This window comes from Megalops cyprinoides, chromosome 1 (genome assembly GCF_013368585.1).
Source record: "Megalops cyprinoides isolate fMegCyp1 chromosome 1, fMegCyp1.pri, whole genome shotgun sequence".
NCBI classification, from domain to species: domain Eukaryota; kingdom Metazoa; phylum Chordata; class Actinopteri; order Elopiformes; family Megalopidae; genus Megalops; species Megalops cyprinoides.
Window position 1 is genome coordinate 67079779 of NC_050583.1, and position 14199 is coordinate 67093977.

Genomic DNA, 14199 nt, shown 5'->3' on the forward strand with positions numbered 1-14199 from the left:
TATCCTTGTACTGTATATTTTGTAAGATGTGTTTAAAACAGAACAGAGCCATCAGTATTTTTGTCTGCGAGGGCTTAATAGTAGCTTTTTAAAAACCAATTTCCACAGTGAAATTGAAGAAGTCCTCTCTTCCTCCCAACCAATTCATTTAATCCAGAGCAGATGAGCCACTGGGGGCTTTTTTGGAGAAGCACAACTAAATGTAGTGTGGTGACTTCTTACAACTGAATCAGCTTAGTGTACAAGGCAAATCAGCATGCCTAGCATAGCCATCTATGTCACACGCTGGTAAAAATCCAAACCAACGTGTTGGGAGGTGGCAAATTAACTACTTTTAGCTACTCGGTAAAGCTACTATTAAACATTTGATGTGAACAAATGTACATGAGAAATGTGACAGTCTTAGATTTGTCTGTGTTATTAACATGTAAAATCAGAAATTACACTAAGAGCAACCTTGCTGTAACCCACACAAGGGTCCATTTTAACAAACAAAATGAGTGGGTTAATTTATTTCTCGTTATACTATTAGGCAATTATGCTTGCCATCCATCACCGTTAACCACACGGCAGTAATTTATATTAGGCAATCTCTGATTCATTTCCCATAACAAACAACACATTTCATCACAAAGGTGAGAACATAACGGTGTCATTGAAGTCAAATGGGAAAATACACATTTTTTTGCTTATGTCTCAATTTATTTGTCCTGCCTGTCCTACACTGATTTACGACACCGACTGAAAAGCCATGCTTGATAGGATAACATACATGTCAGGTAATGTCATAAACCATTAATATGGATAAAATAATAGATGCTGTCACCATTTTAGTTTTGACATTTGAAAACCCCTTGTTCTGAAACAGTTCTAAGAAATTCTGGTACAGTAATGACAGAGAATACCAGTGTGACACTACATATTTGTTAGTACCTAGTGCCATTCAGTCCTTCCATTCCTATTTAAAAGAAATGAGACAGAAAACGAGGATAATCATGTTTCGCTGTTGCAGGCTGTAGGTCATTGTTGGCCAATGACAAAACAAAGACTCAAACTTGTGGCATCTTAGAATTAGTGCCTCGACTGATTAAGCCATTCTTTAGCTCAAAGTAACAATTTTTGAAAAAGTTCCAATTTTTAAATCATCAAAAAGACACAGAATGCAACTCCTTGTCCATTTTTTGTATTTGTATATCTGCCCATTTTGGCTTCCTTTGTGAGACTTGGCCAGTGCTCTTTTCATATAAAATATTTAACTCACCAAGACAATGGCATATGGACAAAAGCAAGTATTTATTATAGTCTGAGGATAAGAACAAGCAGATAAAAAAACAGCAATACAAGAGGCTACAACCTTTGTACTAAAAAAAGAGCCCAATCAGTTTAACAAAAATCCAACACATTAGTGTTATTGTTGTCTTTTCTCCTTGCTTGCTTCTAGTACTCACACACCTGCCAATAATCTGACTAATTATTAAGCCTTAATTGTTACAGATGTACAGCATTCATCATTTATCAGATCAGAGGGAATCTTGCCTGATACATTTGTCACACACTTAAAAACACATTCAACTGTTGAGGTTTGTAAATGACATCATCTCACAACAGCCTGACTTTGAGTTGATCAAAATACATCCTCATATTCACTTTTGAACTCCCTAGCAAAATTTAATATATAATACAATAATATATAATATAATATAATAATATTTTCCATTATTATATTATATATTAAAATTCACTAGGAGTTCAAAAATGAATATGAGGATGCATCTTGATCAATCAAATCTACTCAAGGGCTACTCCTTCACTGGTGATAATATCATTATCAAGATGACTATTATGTTTATGATGTAGAAAGCAAGATGAACAATTACACTATATGCAGGATGATATCAAAATGAAGGGTCGTCTATCTATACATCATTTATCAGGGAAGCTTTTACACACTCATGTTGAAATAAATCAGTCTTGAAGCCCTGTGCTGTTTACGTTCTTCTCTGATATCTGCAACAGTGCATTCTGTATTGGTCCTTTATTCGTACACCTCCTTCATCCAGACTCTGGACAAATCCCTGAGCAAGAGGAGGAGTACACATGTATGGGCTACTTCAGGCTACCCTTTCAAATGTTTTGAACATTGCGTATTACACACAGGCCATGGCCTTGGCTCTACACTCCCCCCATGAAGCTGGATCCACTGAATGAGAGGCAGAGGAGCAAAGCTGCCCTGCTGTTGAGCAAATGCTATCCTGCTCTTGTGTTCTAGCTGGCAGTAGTAACAGCTTATTATACCTACATGAATAACTACATGGGAAACTACACTCAGCTACATATCAATGGCAGACAGTGACATCCTAGCAAATCTCTGAAATGACCATGCATATTTAGGGCTCATTTTCAAAAGGGTGGGATTAAAAATCCCCTATCAGAAGTCTGGGTCAACATATTTGCACATGTAGTGGTCCCAGCAGTTTATGAACACCGGAGCACCAGAGGCTGCAGTGCCTTGAGTTGCCAAATACTAATGGGAAAAAGAAAAAAATAAAAAGTATTCCAGCTTCAGAATGTGGCCCAGTTAACAGTTATAAAGCTGTAAACACTGTGATCTTTCTGTGCAGGTAATACCCTATGCCTGAACTTAGTGCATAGGTGCATAGTGTTGTAATCCTCAGAATTTACAATTATAATATGTATATTTGGTGTGTGGAAGAAGAAAATATATGATTTTACATCCACAACCTTGTCAACAGGTAGGTACACAAACGTGGCAATATGGCAGGGACCATGCCCAGTGGGTACAGAGGAGGTCTGTTAAATCAAAGGCTTCCTTCTTCTTGTCCTCCATTCTCTGTCGCAAACTATTTCAGAAATGCATTGATTAACAGCAGGCACCTTCTAAGAACACCTCTCCTACCTGCCTGTGTAGAGAAAAATTCCCTACCTTTCCTGAACATGTGACCACCCTCGGCAGCAGAGTGACAGTGCCTGGGCTGCATGCCATGTCAACATGGTGTGCTGTGAGCCTCTTCTCTCACAACTATCCTTTCTAGGATCCCTCCTGGCAGGGCTTTACCACACTCCTTTTTCTCCATGTACTCTGTACACTTGGAAGCCCATTTTCATAACAGTCTCGCTGTGCTTGGCTAATGAAAATAAGCAGCTGGAACTATGCAAAGGCAATATCTGCCACACCACTTCCCTTCCCTTCTGGTGAACCTGTAATTTCCCTTCCCTTCTTGTGAATAAGTAACTCCCCTGTAACTTTTGCAATTTATTTGTCTTTTGGTTGGTCACATCATCTTCACAGGAATCAGCGATAAATTAATTGGTATAAAAAAATTCATTGCAATGTCATTTAAGTCTCATCACCAGTTTTCCCTGGCTGTGGCCATACACAGCCCTTTCAACAGCTAAGGCAGCAGCTGCCGTTGTACAAGGCAGCTCATCTGGCAAGGGCTTCTTCTCAGTGTGATAGAAATCAGGCTGCTGCAGAAGAAAAGCGCGGGCCTGTGTTTAGACAAGCAGAATAACCGCTGGTCTTATTGTTTCGAAACACCCGCGCCTGCCGACCCCCTCTGCCAGCACGCGGCCGCCATGCCGGCTCTGGTCGTAATCCGTTCGGTCGTCACGTGCATTGGCCCATTTTGACCGCATTGCTGGTCTGGAAACAAGTCGAGGGTTGACAGCTTGCTGATGAGAACAAGGCGCCGCCTCCCTGCTCGTCCACTGTGCCGGAGCCACAGGGAAGCCCCGGCCATAATGACCCCTCTCCTCCAGGGGCACCCTCGTCGGTGAGGGCTGTTTACATTACGCCTGCTATGTCATTTAAACCGCGGCCATTTGTGGTGGAGAACTCAGCAGGCTCAGTTAAATAAAGCGATGAGAGCCAGCGATAATGTGTGGTTATATACAGCTGCATTCGCAAATGCTCCACTAACTATTCTCAGGAGTCATAAAAGGACGATTACGGAGCCACATTAGTGTAGACATTGGAGGGCAATATCCGCTAAATCGTCAACCAGCTTAATTAACACGATAATGACCAAAAATATAATCCCTGATGGGGAATGTCTTGGCCAACAAATGGGCCACCTGCCATTAAATTAGCTAATACCTATTAAAAGCATGGTACAATTTGACAGTGTGAAATAAAAAAAAAAAAATAGACACCCCTCGATTACACAACTTGAAGCCACTGTTACGCAAAGCAAAAATAGCAGAAATAAAAATCCACTTAGGTTGAAAAAGGTGATGAGGCATTAGCACATCTGGAAAGTGTTAATTGGACAGTGTGGAGGAGGTGACATAGTGCAGTCTTACATTTGGCCAGTCTATGCAAGACAAGGAAAAAATGTAGTCCCTTTCCTTCTATCACCTATTTATTTTCATCACAAACAGGAAAAGGCAACCTGACAATTTTCTAAGCATAACAGCAGCACTTACACATGTGTCTATGTGTGTGTGTGTCTGTGTGTAAACATACTCACTGAGCAGTGTTAACTACTGATTTGTAAAATGAAGCCTTACAACAGAAAGTGTTGTTTATGCTTTTTCATTACTTAACTAAAAATAAGAGGGCCCATTTTACCCACAGAAAATATTTGTTTTAGCCTTGTGCCTACAGTTCCACAGAACTGATTTTGTTACTCTAATGCTACGCAACAGGAGACCATCAAATAACATCAGCAAGGAACAAATGACAAAATTACAATATTGATTGCATGGCCAGAATTGTTATTTGGGGGTATTTTATGTTGTGAATGGCTTGCACACCACAACAAATGTGCCTAATTTGAGTTTTGGCAATGTAGAGGAGATGGTCTCATTTGCTCTTATTACTCTCACAGGAGGTGCGAGACAGAATTAAATCCAGATTGTGTAAGTTTTCTTTCTCTGGTCGGGAAAAAACAATGTCACAACTTTCAGCCTAGCTACACAGACATACAGTAAACCTCTAATCACACACTGTGAAGTAAAAATTAAATTACACCTCAACTGGATATGCAAGTTGATATTTGTGGTATTGGATGGACAGCTTCAAAACCATTGAACAGTGTTGAACTTACAGGGATACATCTTAAAAGTCCACAAAAACAAGATACAAGTATGACATGAGCCTTCATTCAGCTTGTGGCATATTGGTTCAAACCTACTCAGTATATATGGCCCTAAACTTCAGTCTTCCTACTTATGTTTTTTTTTCCCCATAACAGGTTTTTTTTTTCCCCATTCTTTTTCTCAGCTGAAAAACCTGCCTCCAGAAAAGAACTACAGGAAAACAGGAGTGTACTGGTCAAAAATGCAATTAGCAACCATACAAGAAAGCATGCAAAACAATAATAATCTAACTATTATGCCATTTTTATGTGCATTTAGTGAAACTGCCTGCGTGTATGACATGTCTTAACTCCATATTATGTGAAGCCCAATATAAATGAAATGTATGTCCCTACGAATATTGTACACTACAATAAAACAGCTGACAGCAGACAGTGACACTCGGAGAGGAGATCCACGGGAGCTTTACCTGGCACTGAGGTGCCGAGGGCTACGAAGACCACAGCGGTGACAGAGTCCTTCAGGCCAATGGTACAGCCGAAGTGGGACGCCAGGTCGCCGATGAAGGCGGTCAGCAGGCCGATCATGCAGATGGACACCACGAAGCAGGCCCAGCCGTTCCAGTAGTCCGTGGGTGGAACAAACGCAAACAGAACCTTCCAGAACACGGTCAGAAAGTGCATCACGTAGTCGAAGCACGAGGGCAGCTTCTCTTCGCCGCACTCATCATCATCATCATCCTCGCCTGTGGGCCAGAGACAAGCGCAAAGTATTAATGGTGCGTTCAACAGTGCGGAGTTAAAAGGAGCTGGTGATTTTGCAGTGTGAGCCAGTTTAATTATAATTTAGGATGCATTTGCCGCATGTTTTCTTCTCAGAACTGTTCCTCTTTGGTCTGTCAGTTAGGTGGCCTTATGGGTGTTGTCACCACTGACCTACACATATTTGAAATGCCACCTGCCTGTGCAGTTTTGTGAGCAACATTCACAGGATATTAAGGTAGAGAATATAGCATAAAGATTATCCCTGTAGTTGCAAAAGGCAGTTGGAGTTGTAAGCTAAACATAAAAGAATACAGCAGTTATGCATATGAAGTCCTTCCCATCTTTCTGATTCTATTGTATCTTCCTAGTATCCCTTTTCATCAAATGGATATCAAACTTGAAATCTGCATCCAATCACTGCTAACAATGAGACCCTCTTAAATAATCTAAAAACATGTTACTGTTTGTCCCTCAGGCCTATTTGACTCTCATTATTACAGCAGAACGTGCTGTGATGAGACGAGATTGCTTGGATGAGACAGCATGCATGTTTGAGACACTTGATGCAAATTCTCATATGCCTTCTAATCAATCCTGAAGTTCAGTGGCTCACAAACCTGTGGATTTGCAAAACCGTAACATTTAACTAATGTAGCAGGACATTAGTTAGGTGAACTGCAGCTTGTGCATACTGTATCTTCACATCAGTGCTGTAACTGTTTTGTGCACATTGTGTTCCAGGATCGACTACGCAGTTCAAAGGGCTGCACTGAAATGCCATCAGGAACGTAAATACTGGCTTAGGTAAAGCAAACCAACCTGGCACCTGATGAATAAGAAATAAGCAATCTTCACTTCCTTTTTAAATATCAGAAAATAAACGTACTCCAACCTGCTACATTGATTTACGGATATTTCCTTGAAATGTTTAGCTCCAACTCCAAAAGCTCTCCACAAACACGGCAATACCACTACTGCTGCTGCTAGAGATCATTATTAGTTTGTGTGTACACATTGGTATGATGGAGGTACATTGCTCTTAAGGATAAATGTATATATTTGAGAACCACCTATCTTGACACTCAGTCTCTCTGGACAGGGTTTGCCAAATAATCAAATCTGTGCACCACACTGAGTCCCTTTCAATGTAGTCCAAACTACTGCACATACACGCGCAGAAATGTTCAGGACTTTTGATAGGATAAAACCGGGCAGCGCCAGCATACCACTGCAGAGAGTGCAGGAGAGAAAGGCTCGTCTTAGGGGAGACAGGCCTGGTGATCTTTTCTTGATAGAATCCACTGGAATATGGGTTGCAGTTGTAAACTGAAATTGTCATTTCATTCATCTCATCAGCAGGGGCATGAAGACCACACGTAGTTCTTTTACTTTTCCAGTGTAACAATGATGCTGCCAACACCACTAGTGTATTCTACCTTTTCTAGAGTTGTAAGAAGGTTAAAAATATTCTTCTAAAATATATGTCATCTTTTTTACACATTTTTATCAAATCAAGCAATTTTTATATGGGTAATTTGTGCTTGGTAGTTTGACTAGCATACTGATATAATGTGACGGTGAACTTTCTAGAGTGCTTTCTCACTAAGTGTTACAACTGGAAATACATGCATTCTGTGAAATTTTGGCTTTGTTTGTATGACAAAAAATTTTCATTCAAATTCATTCAGACTTTAACAGGCAATTTGTAAAATCTGCCAATTTCTCAGACGCCATATTTGAGCAATACATTCCATAACACTCATTTAGGGAACTTACATTTTACAACGGATTTTCAGATTTTAATGAAAGAGAACCAGATCCACTTCAGTGGAAACAGAGCCATGACAGAAGTGCTTGGATTAGTGTATTAGACAAATGTGTAGAAGTCTGCACCCCAGCAGCTTACGTGAATAAGCTACTCTGTAAATCAAATACAACTGTTGACAGAATTGTACAGGAATGTTGTTCCTAGTAAGATGTTCAACTCTTAAGTGACTGAAACAAAATGTACAATTAACAGACACCAGAGGTTCCTTGTAATGCTTCATTGGCAGGGTGCTGGAAAACAGAGTCAATTATTCCATTCAAAATAAACGGTTTCCCTAAAGGCTGCACACTGCATTGAGTGTAATATCCATGCTATACAAAGTGAAACTGTCTCTGCCATTAGTGCTAGGGGCAACACTGAACAACTAATCCTTTGAAGAACTATTTCTCAATTTGAGACAACATGGAGGTAGGGACAGATTTATTGGATAAGAGGGAAGGGTCTTGTGGTGGTGACAGTTTGCCAGCCTTCGGGGCCATGAGGTTCAATTATGTTGACTGCGTTCAGGAAGTAAAGCCATTCGCTTCTAGTGAGAGGAATAGCTTGCCATGCTGGGTTAGTCTGACTCACCTGAAGCTTAATGGAATGGTGGCCTGGTCTAAACTGGACCTAACTTGTATATGTACCTGGAATCCAACCCTAGACATTGGCCTTACAGCAGTTTAATCTTACAGTGCACCAGTTCCAACATACCAGTAAAGTCTGCACCTTTACCCCCACAGAACATTCATCTGACATGAACCTTGCACAAAAAGACTCGCAGGTGTTTTCACTTCAGGGAATCTCATTTAAGATTCAGTGATGCTGTCTAAATGGACTGTAATCAATTGTCCCAATGGACAATAGTGCGAAATTGGAAAATATTGTCATTCATGATAGTCACTTCTTATCTCCCTTTCCAACTAAAGAAAAAATAAGCTTAGAAATACTGTTTTGTATGTAGGTTTTGATCAGCTAATTGTAATCTTGGTTAATTATTCTTCCCATAAATTGTTATTAAAGGCACATTATTTAGGACAGACATAACTGTGACATTGATATTCTGATATTAATAACAAATGAAGGTTTCTGTTCTCAGACATTCATATTTAATTTCACCAGATTTACTTCTGCCTCCATGGCCCCCAAAGTCCTGACAGATTCAGGCCTTTTGAAAATTCCACCATCCTTCAACGCTGCCTCCAGGTGTGACAGCTCCCTGCTGACACCTGACATTCAACTGAAGCTCTCCAGTTCAGCCGGAACTAGTGCAGTGCTTTGTGTTCTCATGACCATGACAAGACCTGTGTTCAAAGTTCTGACAGAACTCCAATACCATTGACTTTACACGTGCTTTAGAATGTCCTCCCTTAATCTATGCCTTATTGAGAAACTTCACCTTGCACCTGTGAACAAATGTTAACAATTCCCAATTTGTCTGACAACTGTGGAGCCAGCTGAGAAGGGCGGGAGAATCTGGGACAACTTAGCACAGCTTTATGTTAATGCTGTGGTAACAAAGCTTGCAACTGCAGTCTCTGTGAACACACAGCTGACACATTCGTACAGGCCCCACTGGTCAAGGCCTGTGGTTTATAGAAGCAGGCCAACATACGCTTAACACTGGGGGAGGGATTCCAAAGCACACGGAAACCACCTCAGCATCATCATTTTGTTCTCTGAGTTATTAAGAGAGATAAGATAAGATCTCTTAAGATACTTATTCACTTTAGTATTGGCAAGATGAGACTCAATTTGATTTGATTGACATATTTTTATTTTTTTAAAAGGATTAATAAAGGCCCCTATTAACAGGGTGTATTTCAAGATTAGTTCTGCCATTCCCACAGAGAGGCATGAATTGGCTTTACCATCAGGTAGAAGAGGTAGAAGAGACTCTCAAACATTTGACACAGTGGCAGTTACAGTGTTAGGCTATAGGCATTATAACAAATCTAGGTGGGCTGAATGGGTTGTTCTCACCATTAAACTTTGTTGGTTATTATTGCTCCTGCAAGGTCCATGTCCTTTGTTCAAGCCTCTAGATGTGTATTTACAACTGATTAGATTACTGGCTGGCTAGGCTGGTTACTCCAACAATGACCTGGATTTGTACTTCAAACTGACCCTGGGTCTGGTGAATCAGACCAGTTGTTAAAACCACACTTTGAAACACTTTAAACCCAAAAAGCCTGCTCTTAGTAAAGCCCTGAAGATTTCACATTTAATCACAAAAGTAATGTTGGTACCCGAAGTGAACAGTAGTCGTCTTTTATTTATATTTTTTATCCTCACCATATTTACTGCACTCATGGCAAACAGGGAAGAAATCATTTTATTAATCACATTATTTGCACTTGTAACAATAGGTTTTGATCTTTAAATTTTTCACCCCCTTCTCCAGGGCACATGCATCTATCACAGGGTTTCTTCCAAGGGCACAGATGTTTTAGCGCTGCACATTACTCCAATACAAACACACTCCTGAGTAAAAAACTCTTTGTGTTAACTATATAAAAATGTCACCAACTCATTCACCTCAGCTTGAAATTCACCCCTGTTTGTTCACTTAAAACAGAAAACATTTTCAAGACCCAGGTGTAAGCTTCAGTCCAAGAGTTTTCATAATCTTGTTTTCATAGATTTGCCCACTCCTTCGTTCTGCTTTTTTGAGTTTTTTTTTTTGAGCATATTTTTTCATTTCTTATGTGATGTAACAGCAGCACGGGGAAGTAGCACCTACTCTCTATAAACTAAGTATTTGGTGATTGGAGCTTTCTGCAAACATTTTTTTTTTGCCAGCTGTACTAGAACAAGAATTAACTTCACTAGGGCTCTTCTTCCTATCAGCATCTTCTTTCATACGCTGCAGGGCAGAGCGCTGTTGGCGCACGAGAAGCTTATGAAACGCAGTCTGGGTCAACACTAAAAATAAAAACAGTGACCTCTCAGGTCACATGGTTGGACAGATCCTGAATATTTTATGATGAAATATTAAAAATCTGTATTATTACACTGAAGAAGAGTCATGACTGTGTGTATATATATATATATATATATATATATACACACACACATCTAATACTGTATATATATGCACACATCTAATACACTCCGAGTGGCTTGTCATTGCCTGGTACATGACTGATATTGGTTATTTTACCACCGATATTGCTAATCTTTGAGTTGAGCTGAGACTCACTATTGAACTCCCCTGAAAAGGTCAACCTCAATTAAAAATATTTAGTCAAGGTGCAAATGTTAGAAAGTGGGGTCAGTGATATAGCATTTTAAGGAGGAAAAAATGAAAAAAAATATTAAAACAGAAATGCACTATTTTAAATATTTTAAACAGCAATCTTTTAAAAAAATTTATATATCATTAATTGGACAGTACAACTGAATCCATTATTATCATAAGTCAAAGAGATAAAGCATTTTAGTTACAAGAGAATGCATAAAGGACACACTGATGCTGTTTCATGTTCTTTTTATAACAAGACATAAAACACCATGCAAAAACTTTATATAAAATTATGCAAAGTATGTGCTTAGCAGGTAGTGATAATATCTATCGCCATGTATTGGACAGTTTTATACATCATTAAAATGAGCTCTAATATGCATAAAAAACAAATGATACATAATTACAGTATAATTACAATGCGGGAACAGACTCATTAGAGGCAACATGTATAGTCTTTTAACAACTTTATTACTTCTCAGAAGACATTTCTATATACGGGAGGCCCATTATGGTGACAGTTTAATAATGAATTATTCATTTTAAAGCCCTGAGATACCTAATCCTTCAATCATAACGCCAAACTGAAATACAGAAATAATGAACACACCGATCTGAAACACAGAAATAGTGAAATACAAATTCTGTTTCCCTGGCTGCCAGACTCCAGCAGCGATGAAGGAAAGAACAGTAACAGGAGCATCACCCTGATATTGAAAATTAAGTACATGCCACAATCATATCAGATTTGACTGACCTGACTATAACCATAAAGTCTGTGCCCCTTGTTCTTTGCTTTCAGCAACAAAATTTATGCAAGCTGCACTCATCTCTTTATTTTCTTGCACACCGTTTCTAGTTTACTCTAGTGACCAAATTGCTCAATGTGTACAGCCAACTACACACATTTTGACCCCCGCCCTCTTTGCTGTTGTGTGTTTGCCGCGATTTTTGGTGTAAATTTGATCTGTGCAGGCTGAAATGATACCTTGACTCAACGTGGAATTTACTGAGCCGCAGTGAAAGCTAAACGGTTCTTGTAGAGCCACCTACAATGACAAATGACAGGGGCAAGCGGAAAAAAACAGCCAGGCTGCCTGATAGAAGCAGTTGGTGACCTTGTGTGATGTTATGGTGCATGCTTTATAACCATGTTTTATAGAGCAGCATAGGTGACCGGTGGGTGGCAAGAGAAGACTTGAAAGAGAAATTGCGCTGGTTATATAAAACAGCATTCCCTGACTGACAGACTCACTTGGTGGGACAGCCCTGACTCTCTTTCCTGCAAGGTTAACTCACATTGCGCTCACTTCCCACACAACTGTAATACTGTGGTAGGTTTTAGGAGTGAAAAAAGTAGCACTTAAATCCTTTCTAAGGGCAAAGCACGTTGGGGTTAGATTTGAGAATTGAGGCCTAAAATCTGGGCCACAATGTGACTCAGCAAGATGCAGCTATCTTATTTGGAGGGAGGCTGCCTGATGAGACCTGCTCTTCAACCCCACTGCTTATGGGAGCTGAAACCTGAAATGTCTTTGGATTGCATGATGTCCTAGTTCTTAAAGGATAAAGCTTTTCTTAAAAGCTCTGAGGACAAATAATATACTATACAGAAGTAACATCTATTTATATGTACGACCTTAGAAAGATGAAAGGGTTATGACTACTGATTACATTTTTGGTGCTGATTTGCCAAGACTGATTGTTATGTGCTTCAGTGACTTCGACTATTGCATAGTGATACATCACCTCAAAAATCAGAGAAGTGATCAGCACAGCTAACCTGTTAAGCTTCAGAAAAATTGAAAGCATGCCCTATTTGTTAAGGAACAACACCTTTACGGCACTGATGTGATGGAAGCTGGACTAGGTTAGCTCTCTGTCACTTGAATTCACAAACAGGAATTTCAAACCTAGCAAGACATTACACGTCACCTCACCTCAACATTAAAGCAACAAAATGGTGCATAGCAATTACTGGAATGTGACGTGGAGAGAGCAGTTTTTTACTTTGAAAACTGAGGTGGCAAGCCTCTGTAGCTTAAGTTTCAGTCCTGGCATTTACTGGCAGTGTTGTTATCTGACATGCACACCAACACCGTGAAATGGACAGGTGGGAATTTGTCCATGCAAAATGCTCTTGGTTTAAAGGGAGCACTACTGTGAGCTGAGGACTTGAATTAGAAGATATGGGTGGAAACCCACCTTAGGTAAAAGTCAGTGAGCAGAAGACCTTGTTCCTCACCCCTGGAGTTTATTAAACACATTTCAAGCTCAGAATCCTTGTTTTTCCAACCAAGCAGACAGTGGTAGTACGACTCATCTGAGCACTGCCAGAAACTTCAGTGGTAATGTTTGGATGCAGTTGAAAAAACTCTCACCGCAAGACGGTTCACGGTTTGTGTGATTTCTAGACCCCTGCCCTACCTTTTCAAACCTGCTTGACAAACCATCAGCATCCCGCCTGCAAACCCTGTGTTCCATAATTGGCTCCTTCATGAAAGCGTTCAGAAGGACTTACTGCAGGGCTTTTTAAAAAGCCCTCAAGAGCGGTTCATACAACATAAAAGAAAAACCTGGGGAGCATCTGGTTGGTTGTAACAAGCAAGGAGAAAATAAGTAAGAGGAAATTTCTTGTTCTGTGGATGACACATTCAACACAAAACCCTCACAGTGTTTTTTTTTTTCAAGGAAACCAGTGCATTTTACTTTTCCATTTAGGTTCAAATCTACTCATATTTCTGAGAGTAGTCCTCAGTATCCACTAAGATAATGCTCTCTGACTGCCATAACAATCTTCTCTCCCACACATGAGTTGACTGAAATAAGAGAGATGGACCCTGTGTCCACTAGGACTCTGATGAGGTTATCACCAGTCCTCACGAGTCACTACGACAGGAAAGAGAGGGAGGATCCCTCTTTGTTCACACACTCATGTTACGTCCTGCCGACCTGGGCAACTTCTAGCTTTGAAATTAAGTTCCGCACTGAATAAAAAAACAACAAAGCAAAAAGGCCACTTATCATCATCAAGTCACGGCAGAGAGTGATGCCGCTGTTAATTGATGCCATTGTAAAGTTCATTAGGGGTCCTGATGCTATGGCTTAAAATAGCTAATCCATAAATCTGTTTTCATCTGAGTGATTCATTTGCACAGAGGCCGCTGGTGTCTGATTCACTTGGGAGCCTCCCTCACTACGAATCACAGAGGAAACAAACAACACACAGGTGCTATTTACAGAGATTGGTATGGTAACTGAGTGCGCTGTGTGTGTGTAGGGGGGGATCAATACGTAGAGCTTGGTCACGCTCCAAAGGTTAT

General features: G+C 40.1%; 1 protein-coding gene across 2 annotated transcripts in view; it reads right to left on the reverse strand.

The window, feature by feature from the left end:
- LOC118780218 (sodium/calcium exchanger 1-like) overlaps positions 1 to 14199 on the reverse strand; it is a 142745-nt gene that overhangs the window by 2292 nt on the left and 126254 nt on the right. For both annotated transcript variants that reach the window (XM_036532628.1, XM_036532635.1), the window contains one exon: positions 5531 to 5806. In XM_036532628.1, coding sequence (XP_036388521.1) covers positions 5531 to 5806 — 276 coding nt within the window. The remainder of the gene's footprint in view (positions 1 to 5530; positions 5807 to 14199) is intronic.